At 43.8% G+C, this 14,404-nt stretch overlaps 1 protein-coding gene across 1 annotated transcript in view; it reads right to left on the minus strand.

The window, feature by feature from the left end:
• Positions 1-7,111: 7,111 nt before the first annotated feature.
• Positions 7,112-14,404, minus strand: part of OCRL (OCRL inositol polyphosphate-5-phosphatase) — a 56,713-nt gene continuing 49,420 nt past the window's right edge. Inside the window, 5 exon segments of the mRNA XM_078147782.1 lie at positions 7,112-9,621; positions 9,797-9,908; positions 10,697-10,824; positions 11,908-11,992; positions 13,058-13,174. Of these exon segments, the coding sequence (XP_078003908.1) occupies positions 9,497-9,621; positions 9,797-9,908; positions 10,697-10,824; positions 11,908-11,992; positions 13,058-13,174 (567 nt within the window). The 3' untranslated portion in view covers positions 7,112-9,496.

Here is a 14,404-nt window from a genome sequence, read left to right on the forward strand (position 1 = left end):
CCACCCACAAACTCATCCCATCATCACTGTTTATTTCGTACATATTTTCTGCATTTAACTATCCATGAATATGCTCTATTCCCCCAGTAGAATATAACCCCCCTGAGGGCAGGGACTTTTATTTTAATATTGTATCTCCAGTGCCTAGCACTTGCAAGGTGCCTGATAAATGCTTGTTAAATTGATGTACTCTATACTGCAGCTGAACTGGACAGTGAAGTATATATAGAAAGAGCCCTGGCTCTGGAGTCAGAGGACCTGGGTTCCAACCCATGGCTCTGCTACTTACTCCCATGAGGCCTTGGACAAATCACTTCCCCTCATCAGATCAGACACTTGACACTTACTAGCTGTGTGACCCTGGGCAAGTCACTTAACCCCAATTGCCTCACCAAAAAAAACCAAACAAACCACTTCCCCTCCCTAGGCCTCAGTTTCCTCTTCTGTAAAATCAGACAGTTGGACTAAATGGCTTCTGAGGTCCCTTCTAGCTCTACATCTATGATCCTATATGTGACCTCGGGCATGTCACTTCCCTTTTCTGGCCTCGGTTTCCTCTGTAAAATGAGGAAAGTAAACTAGATGACCTCTCAAGAACAGTAGTTGGATACTACTTGTGGATTCCTTCCAATTCTCGCAGGCTTTTCTGCAGAGTGAAGAAGTGGGAGTGGGAAGATGGGGCACTCAAGAAGCAAGCAAGGTAACTTCCATAGCAGAAGGCAAGGGACTGGTGCTTTGGAGGACAGGCTGATCAGTCCTCCCGTGAGACTGGACATGGTACAATGGTAAAGATTCCTGATGGAGCATCAGCAAAGTGGGTGGCAATCCCAGATCTACGACTAGCTTGCTATATGAAGAAGCTGACTTAGTTGTATTAGAATAGTCTCTAACTTTTTCTATTTTACTACCTAGTTGGGTTATCTGGGGCAAGCACTTTCCCCTCCGTGGGTCAAAGTTTCCTCCTTTCTCAAATGAGATTGGACTAGGTCAGGGGTGGAGAACCTGTGGCCTGGAGGCCACATGTGGCCCTCTAGGTTCTCAAGTGAGGCCCTTTGACTGAATCCAAACTTCACAGAACAGATCCCCAATAAAAGGATTTGTTCTGTCAAACTTGGACTCAGTCAAAAGGCCACATGTGGCCTCCAGGCTGCAGGTTCCCCACCCCTGGACTTAGATAATCCCTGAAGTCTTTTCAGCAACAACTGTTCACAGGATCATAGACTTAAGAACTAAGAGGGACCTGAGAGATCATCAAATCCAATCCCCTCATTTTATAGAACAGGAAACTGAGGCCCAGGGGAAGTGACATACCCAGGGTCAGACAGCTAACAAGTGTCTGAGGCATTACAAAAGATTATGAAGTCCTGGGCGAGAAACTGATGACTTCAGGGGCATAGGTGGTTGTTTTTATCATTGCTGCCCATTAAAGAAAAGGGCTTTAGAAGAGAAAGGGAGATTTGGGAAGTGAACAGCTAGTTAAGAAGATGGTGTCTTAAAATGGATTTCTAGACCACTTTAAAAATAGAGGAATGCCAGGCTCTTGACCAGTAAGGAATGTACCCAACAGGGACTGGTAAAAAATGAATTTACCTAGCATATAGCAAGTATTTAATTAATGCTTTATCTAACTAGAGAGCCTAATACAAAGAGGAAAATTGGACCTCTGATACCACTGAGAAATGGTGAGATGAGACCCATAATTGGAATATGGTTCTAGAAGGGTAGACCTTATTCAAAAGGAACTAGATAAGGAAAAAGGGGTGGGATAGAGTAGCATTCCTCATTCATGTGAGGAAATCCAGGAACCAAGGGTTGGGGGGAAGGGGGCAAGCATGGTTACAGACCACCCAGTCAGAAAGAAGAAATGGATGAAGAGTTTGGGACACATCACAAGTTTGGCACAGAGGTCTAATATAGTAGCTATGGGGACTTCAATTTTCTGGAAATCAGCTGTAGCTCTCTGCCAAAAGCAGAACAGCTAATAATTTTTGGCTGGCCTTAATGATAATTTCATCCCTCAAAAGGGAACTTCTATGCTGGATTTGACTTTTATTAACTGGTAAAACTGGAGGAACTGGTTGCTGGGGTGGAAATGATGGGAACCTTAGGAGGAAGGGACCACTTGGAATGTAAAATAGAAGGAAAGTCAGGCATAGTCTGACAAGTACCTGAGATTTTGGGATAACTTATTTCACAGGGTTCAAGAAAAGGATAGATAGGATCCCATGGCCTGAAATTCTATGGGGGGAATCAGTTCGGGAGGCATCAGAAGTTCTCATGAACAAAATTCTGGAGGGACAAAGAATTCCAATAAGGAGAAAAAAGGGGAGATGGCTAAAGAGCAGATGCTTAGGTAACTCATCAACCTATTTAGCTTGTTTTAAAAAGACATGTACAGAAGAGGTAAGCAGAGCAGGTAACTGAAGAAGAGTACAAAAGCATGACATGTTCTTTTCAGAAGGGTACCAGTAGTGCTAAAGTTTAAAATGAATGGCAGCTGATAAGGAAAGCTAAGGACAGTTAAAAAAAATGTTTTTTTAAAGCTACATTTAGGGGGAAGAGAGGACGATCAAAGAAGGAAGAGGAACATTGCTCTGGGTGTATGTGATAAGGCAGCTAGATGTCACAAAGGATAGTGTTGGACCCGGAGGCAGAAAGACCTGAGTTCAAATCCTGCCCTGGACATTTCCCAGCTGGGTGATGCTGGGCAAGTCACTTAGCCTCTCAGCCTCAGTTTTTGCACCTGTAAAATGGAGAAAAATGATAGCATCTACCTCATTGGATTGTCGTGAGGATCAAATGAATTGCTATTTGTAAAGCACTTCGCAAACCAAAAGTGCTATATAAATGCTGGCTATTATTAAGACTGGAAGAGGGTAGTCATTGACCATGTCTTGCTTCTTTTTCCTCTGCCTAGGAAAATGGTCTTTGGAATGGAAAGTACAGAATAAAAATGGCTAATAGAGAGTTGAAACTCAAGTAGAGATATGGAAGAAGGCAGCTAACTGTTCTTGATGAGTTCCAAATTGCTAGGGCAGAAATCGGGCCTGTGTTCCAACCCCTCCAACACTATTTCTAGCTCATCTTTGGTAGCATTTTTTCACATGGCTCTTGGTAGCTTGTAATTTTTTTTAATGCTCATATTTGTTGACTCTTTAGTGACCTATAAAAGACTGTGGGGAATGAAAGGTACCACAGGATTGGAGAAGGGCAAAATCCCAATTTAAAAAAAAAGAGAATAGACTTTGGAAACTACTCAAGCCAGCGAGCTTGGCTTTTATTCCTGGCAAGATTCTAGAACATATCGTTAAAGGGACAGTTAGTGAACCTTCAGAAAAGGAAGTGGTGATGACAAAGAGTCAGCATCTCTGCATCAAAAGCAGGTAAGGGCGTACTAACCTCATTTCCTTTTATGATAGGGTTACCAGACAGTCAGAGGTAGTGGATAGAGCTGGCCTCCAAGCCAGGAAGATTGTAATTAGGGCAAGAAGGGATCTTCCGGGCCATTGAGTCCAACTCTTTTATTTTACAGATGGGGAAATGGAAGCTGAGAGGTGAAGTGACTTGTCCAGGGTCATATAGCTAGCATCTGAGGCAAGAATTGATCTCTGGTCTTCCTGACTACAATGCCAGCACTGTAACCACTCTGCCACCAGCCTCTGCCCCTGCCAATGGCTCTGTGACCCAGAGCAAATCACTTAACCTCTCAGTGCTCTAGGCATCTCGCTGACAGTATGTGGCAGAAAAGATGCCAACTTGCACAGGAAGAGGGACTTTCCTCACCTGAGAGTTACATATGGCAATGAAATTACAAATCCAGTCCTTATCCCTTTCCTTCTAGATGGCAGATCAAGGGAAAATGGCATATACAGACAGCTAGGTGGTGCCATAGTACATAGAACACTGGGCCCGGAATCAGGAAGACTCCTCTTCCTGAGCTTGGACTGGGATTTAGTCACTTACTAGCTGTGTGACCCTGGGCAAGTTAACAACAAATAGCAACAAACAACAAAAAATAACAAACAACAGTTTTTAGCAAAGCACTCCATAGTCACTCATGCTATGCTAGTTGACGAGATGGGGAAATTTGAGATAGACCATGGGACAGTTAAGTAGAATCAGAACTGGTAGAATGGCCACAGCCAGAGAGTAATTAACAGTTCAATGTCAACTTAGAAGGATGCCTCTAGTGGAGTGTTCCAGGGATCGGTGCTTGATCCTGGGTAGTTTACATTTTAATCAGTGACTTGGATAAAGGCATAGGATAAGGCCTACTAAATGTGGACATGACCCTAGCTGGGAGGGATAGCCAGCACAATGGTTGACAGGATCCAAAAGATTTTGACAAGCTAGAAGGTTTGGCAAAGTCCAGTAAGATGAAATGTAATAGGGACGAGTGTCAGGTCTTAACACTTGGGTTAAAAAAAACACAAAACAACTTCATAAGTACAACGTGGGGAGGTATCACATTAATAGCAGTTCCTGTGTAAACGACCTGGGTGATCTAGTTGACCCAACAATGAGTCAGACGGTATGCTACTGCAACCAAACAAGCTTTGCCTATGCTGAGAGGTTGAGGATCTAGGCCTAGGGAGGTGATATTCCCACTGTCCTCAACTGTGACCAATTCATATCTGGAGTACTGTGTTCATTTCTGGGTGATGTATTTTAAGGACACTGAAAACTGGCAGACGGTCTTCTAAATAAGAGGGGCATAACTTCTAGGAATAGGGAAATGATAGTCCTATTGTACTCTGCCTTCATCAGATCTTGCAGGGAGTATTACATTCGTGATGTGATTTAAGGCCATCGATAAGCTAGAGTATTTAGAAGAGAACTAACAGGATGATGAAGGGACTGAAATCCATGCCACATGGGATCTGTTGAACAGGACGTGCCTAGGGAAAGAGAAGACGAGGGTGGGGTGGGGGGGACCAGAACTGCTGTGTTGAAGGATCTGACTCTCTTGTAGAGGGATTAGGCTTAGTCTGTTTGACCCCAGAAGGTAGAGCCAAGAAGCAATGGGCAGAAGTTGCAGAGGCAACTTTCGGCTTGACATCAGGGAAGACTTCCTAGCGATAGGCGCTGTCCAAAACTAGAACAGATTCTTTAGAGAGGTGGCGGCTTCCCCTCCTTGGAGGTCTTCAGGCAGAGGGTTGTTGTGGGGATTGCTTTTGTATATGGGGTCAAACTAGACAGCCACTGAGGTCCTTCCAGCTCTCAAATTAAGTGATTCTGTGATGGAAACCAGGGTGATGAAGGGCTGTCAGAGGGTTTCTCAACTGGAGTCTGAGACCTTTTTTTTAAAATGCATTTAAAACCATTATTCTGAGGAATCCATAGGCTTAAGCAGCCTGCCAAAGAAAGTGTTAAAAAAAAAAAACCACACCCTGCTTATAGGCTCACTCTGTTTGGTCTCTGAGGTGGTCATTGTCAGACCCAAATGAGATCAAATGCTAGTAAGGGACATACGGTATCATTTGAGGAGCAAGAGCCTTGGGCCTCAGAGACCCTGGGTCCTGTGACACCTACTAGTGCTAGGGTCTGGAGGAATTCCTCCCCTCTTTCAATGTTTCCTCCTCTGAAAAGTGATATTAGAGTTGGATTAAATGATCTCGAAGCTTCGTTCCAGTTCCAATTCACTAGTTCTAATACTCTTAGTTCTATGTATAAGGTTATCATAAAAAAATCTATCATGGTCACCTTGCAGAGACAGAGTTAAAACTAGATCAGGGCTTGTCCTTTAATCAGGAAACCCCCAAGAACCTTCTAGAATGGAGTTAGCAAATATGCTGGTGCTCAGCCAGTCAGCAATACGAATGTTTCTTCCTCTGAATTTCTGGGAAAATTGAGAACAGGCCTGCTGCTGGGTGTCATCACTGCCTGAAAGCGCTCTTGAAGCTTTGGGTGTGGTTAGAGAGGTTGGGCTGTGATCGTTTTGTCAGCACATTCACCCCGACAAGAGGGAGGAAACTTTGAGGTCTAACTCTACAGGAAGACCCAGAAGGGTGGGCTCCATGGGTCACAAAATTATGGAAGGGCCTAGGAAGGAAGCAACTTTGCCCCCCACACCCTGTAATACTGAAACCAGGGGTTCTACTCTCCTTGAAAGTTTGAAACGTATGGAAGTGTAGGGCAAAATTTACTTTTCGAAAATAACTAGCACAGCCTGTAAAGAGACCTTCAAAAAGGTTTCAATGTTCCTGGATGGTAGACCCAGAATGGATTTGTTAAAGGAGACAAAGATGTTTCCCTAAACACCAGAGTATGGTTTAAGTACATGACTCTTCCTAGTATGGAAGTGGCCTCAGATTCATTAACAAAATTCGAGCCCCAGCAGGTTTTTCAAGCTGGAATGGCATGGAGTAAGGGTCTGCACCCAACTGGTTTAGTTCATTTTGGAGAAACTCATCAGCAGGGATTTCCCCCCCCCCATCTTCTTTTTATAACTTTTGGCAACTAATGAAGACAGGGTGGGACCAGTGTCAGTGGAGTGGGCCCACATAACTGAAATCCTGTGAGCTTCAAATTACAAAGATGAAGACCCTCTCACCCTTTTCCCAGAGGCATCCCCTGTAGTGAGATCATGCATTCAAGTTTTAGCAGAGCTAGATTTCTTAAAGCAGCAGGATTTAGTAAGAATACTGGCCTAGGAGCCTGCTGCCCCTCTAGTTTTACTACAAAAACAAAGTACATCAAAGTTAACTTTATATACTGTCTCTCATTTGATTCTAACAATCCTGGGAGAGAGGTAGGTATTGCAGATATTATTTCCACTTTAGAGACTCAGAATGACTTGGTTCAGCATCAGAGATGGGATCTGAACTCAGGTCCCACCTGACTAAGTCCAGTACTCCTTCCACTCACTATATCACTCTTCCTCTCTCTATGGCTGCCACACCAGATGGCTGAGTGACCTTGGACCAGCCCTCTGCAGACTGCTGTTAGAAAAAGGGAGCTTTGCTTAGGTGAGTACTGAGATTCTCCTCGACCCTAGTTTTGAGATTCTAAGATGGGGACTGCAAACCAAAGGAGGCAGGACACTTCAGATTCAGGGGGAGTCCAGCCTGTGGACCCCATCCCCTTTAGCACCCCCCATCACAAGACCACATTTTCATATGTTGTACAACACAGTTTTATTCAAGGGAATGAAGAGTTTTCCAATAAATTATAATAATAAAAAGATACCAACGAGATAAAGGGGACCCACTAGCAGCTAAGACCCCTTGGGGAAAAACAAGACAAAAAAAACTATTTTGGAGTAAGAGTCAAAACAATGAAAAAACAGTGAAAGAAACAACAAAGCCCCAAGGGCTGGAACCCTTTTCAACAACAACAACAAACAACAACAATAACAACAACAACACTAAATGCAAAGTTTCTTCCCATCTGCTGGATGTGGAATCCAACTTGGGAGGCAATAATGAATGAACACACGAGGTACTTAAGAAGTGGAGGCCAGAAAGCCTGGAGCAGGCAGGCCAGGGCAGGGAAGGGACTTCTCACCTCTTGCTTCCCCCTCCCTGTAACCCCCTACCTACAGATTGTCCAAAACCCTCAGCTCTGGTAACACGTCATGGCCAGAGCTACAGAACAGACTGAGGCAGAGAAACTACTTGGTGCTTTGATCTTAAAATGAAGTAGGTATGGTGGCTACATATTTCCTACCCCCAAACAGCCAGTAGCCACACATCCTTGTTGACCCTTGAGATTCCAAGTTGATGATATAGCAGAAAGCTTGTCCGAAAAAAATCCTTCCCTGCCCTTTGCCACGACCATGCCCTAATTCCTACAACCTCCCCAACTTTCAGGACCATTGGAAATAGGCAAGACCATATAATTTCAGTCTTCTGTTAGTCAACCAAGACAAAAAAAAATTTACCCTAGGGCTAACAGATCTTTCAAATTACTTGGCACCCATAACTTGATTCTTACTTCCAAAGGGCTGAATCAGGTTGGTTTTCTCAGTCAGGTAAACTGACATTTCTTCCATGTCATAAAAATAATTCTCAAGAGATTGGAGACCATTCCTAGCATGGCTTCCAGTGTCCCCTCTTTAGGTATGCTAACGCAACAAGAACCTAAAGCACACACGGAATAAAAGGACTATATGTCAAGCACCTCTAATTTCATTTTTCAAGAGAAGGCAAGAATGAGTCACTTCCTATTGCGGCTCTCAAGGGGGTGGGAGTAGGGGTGGTTTTCAGGCATTTTGATTAATGGTTGGTAACCAACTTGCTTAATAACAAAGGTTAAGCAAAAAAAAAAAAAGGGGGGGGCGCGAACAACCTGCTGGTCTGTTTTCAAGGAACAATTCGGAGAGATGTTAAAGGTGGGGAAATAAGGTGCTTTGTTGGCCCCAATGTTATCTTGGTAAACTGTTGCCTCTTTGACCTAGTACTTAAAAAGGTGGTTGTGTGCTATACCAGAAGTCCCCAAAATACTGTCTACCCTGGCCCTAAATCCTCAAAGGAGCTGATTTCTTTCTGAGCAGGGGGATTCTGATTGCCCTTTGGTACTGAGGATGAATGCCAAGAGGTTCCTGAGGATTCTGAGGTCATCTCCAGTGATGAAGCTGGAGTTAACCCCAACACTTTGTATGGTGGTCTAAGTGCTGTTTGGGAAGAAGATGAGGTTCCAAGGGTGCGAGTAAGTCCCAAGGACACCCAGAGCCAATTATTCCTCATACCTTTACCCCCCAGACAAGACAGAGAAATGCCTTCACCCTCAAGGTAGCCAGGTTGCATTCATTTTGGTTGTGGGCCTTGGAGGCCAGTGGGACATTAGAACAAAGTTCCTTTTCCGGTAGTCACTAAGGTTCAGTTGCTGGGTATGGTTTGAGAAAGGGAGATGGCACACGAACAGACCAAGACCCAGAAATGCCACTGTAGTAAGAATGCACAAATGCTGGCAGTGAGACAAGTTAAGTCCCCCCCAGAGCCTTACCCAGCTGCCCTTCTCCAACGTGATACTACTGCTTGAGTAGGGGTTCGAGTGGGACTGGGGGGCAAGAAAGCCAAATACGATTCAGATGAAAATCTGAATCCAGATACAAATCTCATCTAAAGCAAATAGTGCGTATCAGTCTAGAATGTTCACATCTCAGACCCCAAGACTAGGGTGCTAAGCAGAGACAAGATGGTCAGATTTAGGAAACAAATAGATTTGGAGAACACTGGAGTGTTAATACAGATCTCTCTGTCCCATAAAGATAAAGCACAGAACTACCAAAATGTGGAGACTTTGGCTTGGCAACAGGTTGAGTCTGAAATTCTCTAATGGATAAGGACATGTAACTTGTGTTTTGGTGGGTGGAGGAGCTACTACAAGACTCCTCTAAGCACTGTAAACTGTAGATTTTCCATAGCCAGCAGCTACAAAGCTGGGCAACTCCCCTGGTGGCAAAAACTCCTTCAACTAATTCTTAATACTCAAAGCTAGTGATCCTCCAGGCTAGAATCTCAAGAAGGGGGTGGAGGATGCAAGATGAAGAGAGTTAGTCTTCATCACCGCTAAGCAGGAACCCCAGGAGGAACTGGATAGCGTGCTGGCGGTCACTTGGAGTCTGTCTTGACATCAGGTTAGGTGAAGGCCGTAACAGGAGACCGGAAAAGAGATTGGCTGGAGGGACAGAAGAAAGAAAAAGGCAGACTTCCTTGTTAGACTTCACCTACACGTGGACTCTAGAGGGGAGAATGAGGATGTGGAAGAAAATGACTTGGGTGCCCCAGTCCAATTAAATCAGAGAACGGCTAGGAAAAACACACTCAGAGTCACAATCACAAAGAAACCTTACCAATCATGTTGACGTTGACATTGTTTGTTTTAGAGTGCTTTAAGAGTTCCCTAAGGAAAGACATCAGGTACCGGAAAACGTTTCTGTGGCACCGTGGAAGATGTGAAATCACCTGTTTAAAAAAAAAGGCAGAAGAGGGAAGAAGGAAGTAGAGGCGCTGCTGAAAAGCTCTTTATGTCTCGAAATTTACAGCACCCTCCCCCCTTCCTTAATCTTGGTCATGACTCCCCGCCACTTACTCGCAGACAAACACTTGCCAGGTTATGAGACACAAGGGAGGGGATGTTCCTGTCTGACTCCCAGCCACACGAGTATCGCCTTTATCTGTGCGCTCTGCCTCACCAGCAGCTCAGCGTTAGTCTGCTTATTTCTGCCTTCCCCGTGCAAGTCAGCCACAGAATCAACTGGGCCAAATGGGTTTTCCTCAATGTCATTTGATACAGCTGGCATAAAGCTGTCAGCCATGGTTCCCAGTGGTCTATCTCAGATAAAGACAAGTATTCTCAACTGTTCCTCACAAATCCACAATATTATTCTAGAATTAAGAACAAACACCAAAGGGAGAAAATGGCTACCAACCACCCTAAATGGGATCCCAAAGACATAACTTTGTATAGCCAGCGCCACTGACTTCACCTTGGAATTCAAGGGTAGCTACCTCCTTATATTTTCTGCAAACAAAAATGGGCTAACCATAAAAAGGCAGCAAAAAGAATAGAGAATGATACAATTTAAGCTCTAAGTCTTCAGGATCCAAAGTCTCAACTTCAATACCCCACCATGAAAAAACCAGACCTATACCCAAGCCATCACGTGGCCGCTGACTTGACTTTGCCAAAGAGTTGTCCCTTAGGGTGGGTGATTCTAGCCTGATCGTCTCCTCAGATGAATGCAACTGACCTGTCGGGAGAGGCGGGGATCATGGGAATAGTCAAGGCATCTCTGATATAGCTCATAACAGATGACAGGCTCTGGTAGGGCTTCCAGGAAGATGAGAAGGGCTTCGGCCACAGAGTGATTGCTGCCAGCTGAACAAAGAGGAGTCAAGGAGCAGATATCCTCATGACTAGGATTGTAACAAATCCATGCTAGGTCGTGTGCCCCCTTTTGTGAGCTCTGGCAGGATTTGCTTCATTACTCATGTCATGCTGGTTGTAACCGAGGTTTCGCATTTTATTGCCTCTGAAAACTCCTAGAAAATCAGGGCCCTTCAGATACAAGACCTGATCAGAAGCAGTAAAGGGGAATTCTGCTACAGTTCAGGGTCAGTGGTTTTTAAGGTCTATGAGATCCCAATTCCCATCTGGCCAAACTAACCATCACTCTTTTCCATTCCTAGCAGGCATAAGAGAGAGGCTGCATAGCTTGGTATACAGCGCTAGGCTCAGAGTCAAGAAGACCTGTGTTTAAGAACTGATTCTGATACTAGCTGTGTAATCTTGGGCAAATCATTCGCCCTCTTATCTAGGAAGCTTATGAGGCTTCTATATGAAGCTCACTTGTGACTTGCATTGGTGGAAGTAAATCCCACATCCCACAGTGGGAGTTCTCTATGCTGATAGAGTCTCAGATCCTTTGTGCATCAGGATCATAATGGTAATGGATCTGCCTGAGGCAGCCTTGTATTTTGGATAGAAGCTGGACTAGGGAGCTAAGAGGGGTTCAACTCTTAGCTCTAATATTTACTTAAGTGTGATCATAAATAAGTCCCTGCAACCAAACCTCAGTTTTCTCACCTATATAATGGTTATAACATTTGCTCTACCTATTTTACAAGATTAGGTATAAAAGCACTATATATTATTATCTGATGGTTATGAATATGAACAGCCTGAAGGAGAGCAATGCCAATGCTGTGGGTCACATCTTCCATACCCATTCCAGTTCCCATTCACCAGCTGCCTCGTTTCTTTCAGAACCAACCTAGTGTGGTGAGAAATCAGGGGCTCCTCAATGGTTGTGAAGAGCCAAGCCAAGGAAATGTCCGAGATGGCTTTAATAAAGGTGTTCAGTGAGAGAACGAAGATATAACTACTACACAGATGGGAAGGAAGGCAAAAAAAGGTGCTGGGGATTCACTAAGCTTTCTAAGCCTGTACTGACAAGGATACGGACTGTCTCAGGAATGCTGGTATCCAGACAATCGATGATATTCTGTAATTCTTCCTGCATGCCGGGGGTCTGGAATAGATCCTCCTATCAAAGAAGTCAAGAGTGAGGGTAAACAAACCAAAATCCCAGAAATCCTAGGATTACAGAGATTAGGTGGCAGCTGAAAACAGCAGTGAGGAGCAAAATGAGAGTGGCATTCGGATCAGCCACAGAAATGGACAACACTGAGGTATATATTGCAAAAGCCTAACTGCCTCTTCCTGAATTATCTTTATTTATTTGTTTGCAAGGCAACTGGGGTTAAGTGACTAGTCCAGAGTCACACAGCTAGTAAGCGTTATGTGTCTGAGCTGGGATTTGAACTCAGGTCCTCCTGACTCCAGGGCCACTGCTCTATCCACTGTACCACCCAGCAGCCCCTCTGAATTATCTTTAAAATCCATGTGATGAAGATTGGATTTCAACGCAAGAAAATCATTTTTATTTTAGTCGGCAGAAGATTCTGAGAAAGAATAAGAAAAATGAATTCTCCCTAGGTCGGGTAGATAACTTCGAGCACTCAACTTGGGAAGAGGGGGCCAGATTATCAATAAAGCAGAATCATATATTATTCATGTTACTAAAGTGTAAAAAGATATTTTTACAATAATTTTTTCCCTTGGTCTGGTTTTGGCTCAAGAGATATTCTCTGCTGGAGATTCTGGGTCAATCTAAAAGAAACGTTAGATATAAGTCTTAAAGCTATCTGACTTCAATTTTGTGGGGCCTTTAAAGTACTACCCCATATAAAAAGTAATATTCCCGAAACCGATTTTGGGGGATACAGAAGAACCTGGAATTTAGAAAACCCCAATTCAAATCTCAGCTCTGCCATTCAACCTGCTTTGGGGTTTTAGACAAATTACCTAGCCCCAATCTGGATCTCAGTCTTAAATGTAAACTGAGGAAAACAGCAAACACCTTCCTAGCTCAGAGTAATAATGTACGGCTCTAATGAAATCATGTATATAAGATATTTTGAAATGTGACAACCAATGAAATCACGTGTATACCAAGACATTTTGAAAAGTGAAAACCATCCAAACTGAAGGTGTCCTAACTTCACACAGCACTCCCCCGCCTCCAAAGATTCTAGAACATTCCACTTACCTGCTGACAGCCATTCTTATATAAGTGATCCACTAAAAGCCAGATTTCTTTGGGAACCTGAAGGGGTCTCTCGCCAACGTTCCCCTCCAAAGGAGCCAATGGCAGAAGAGGACTCTCCTAATTAGCAAGATGAAGAAGGAATGAAAGTCAACAGTAACATTAAAAGAGGCATTTAGGGTTGTTTACTTTAATTCGCTATGTCTGAGAGTACCAATATGGCTTCCCTTTCATCTTTGACAATTCTCATTCAGCTCCTACCATAGATACATCTGGATGGAAGCACACATGACTAAATTCCTCAGTAAGCTCCCTGCCCCTCTTTTATTTTTTGCTAGGCAATGGAGTTAAGTGATTTGCCCAGCATCACAAATGTCTGAGGACAGATTTGAACTCAGGTCCACCCGACTCCAAAACTGGAGCTTTATCCACCACTCCACCTAGCTGCCCCTAAATGCCTTTTTTTTTTTTTTGGTTTGTTTTTGTGAGGCAATTGGGGTTAAGTGACTTGCCCAGCATCACACAGCTAATGTCAAGTGTCTGAGGCTGGATTTGAACTCAGGTCCTCCTGATTCTAGGATTGGTGCTCTATTCACTATGCCACCTAGCTGCCCTTCTGCCCCACTTTTTAAAAAATCTCCTGCATATGTATGTCTTTGGCACCACCATGTTGGAGTTTCTAATGTTTGTTTCTAATGTTCTTTAGGCACCACAGAGAAAATACTTCATAGAGCTATACTTCTATGTCTCTGGGAGACTCATCTCTTTTAAGTTATAAACCATTTCAGAATGATGGTACCAAGAACCAGGGCTCTATACCTAGATCACAGCACGGACTACAGACCAGTGGGGGGTCTAACAGCAAATTATGTGATAAATGTCAACACTGCAAGAGCCTGTATACTCCAAGCATTGATGATTGCAAGCTCTGTCCATGGAGGGCTCATGAAAACCAGCCCTACTTGCCACTAATCTGGATACAGTTCTTTTGTGATCTTCAGCATGAACAGATGTGACAAGTATTGTAACCTCACTAGACTTCAGTTCACAAATTGAAACACTCAAGAACCAATTAACTACAGAAGCCTCCAAAGGGCATCTTCCCTACCTCCTGACCCTACATATATGGTGAATGCTAGTTAGGCCAAGGGCAGAGGTAGAGTCCAGACCTAAGGGATTTTTTCCTTAATTTCTTTTTTTTGTTACATTTTAAGTTCCCATTTGTCTGTCTCCCTCCCTCCCTCCCCACCCCACACTAGAGAAGGACACCATCTGACACATTATGTAAAACCGCACCATGCACCCTCCTGTTTATCAGTTCTTTCTCTGGAGGTAGATGGCATCTTCCTT

This window comes from Phascolarctos cinereus, unplaced genomic scaffold (genome assembly GCF_003287225.1).
Source record: "Phascolarctos cinereus isolate Bilbo 61053 unplaced genomic scaffold, phaCin_HiC Scaffold_8;HRSCAF=390, whole genome shotgun sequence".
Classification (NCBI taxonomy): Eukaryota; Metazoa; Chordata; class Mammalia; order Diprotodontia; family Phascolarctidae; genus Phascolarctos; species Phascolarctos cinereus.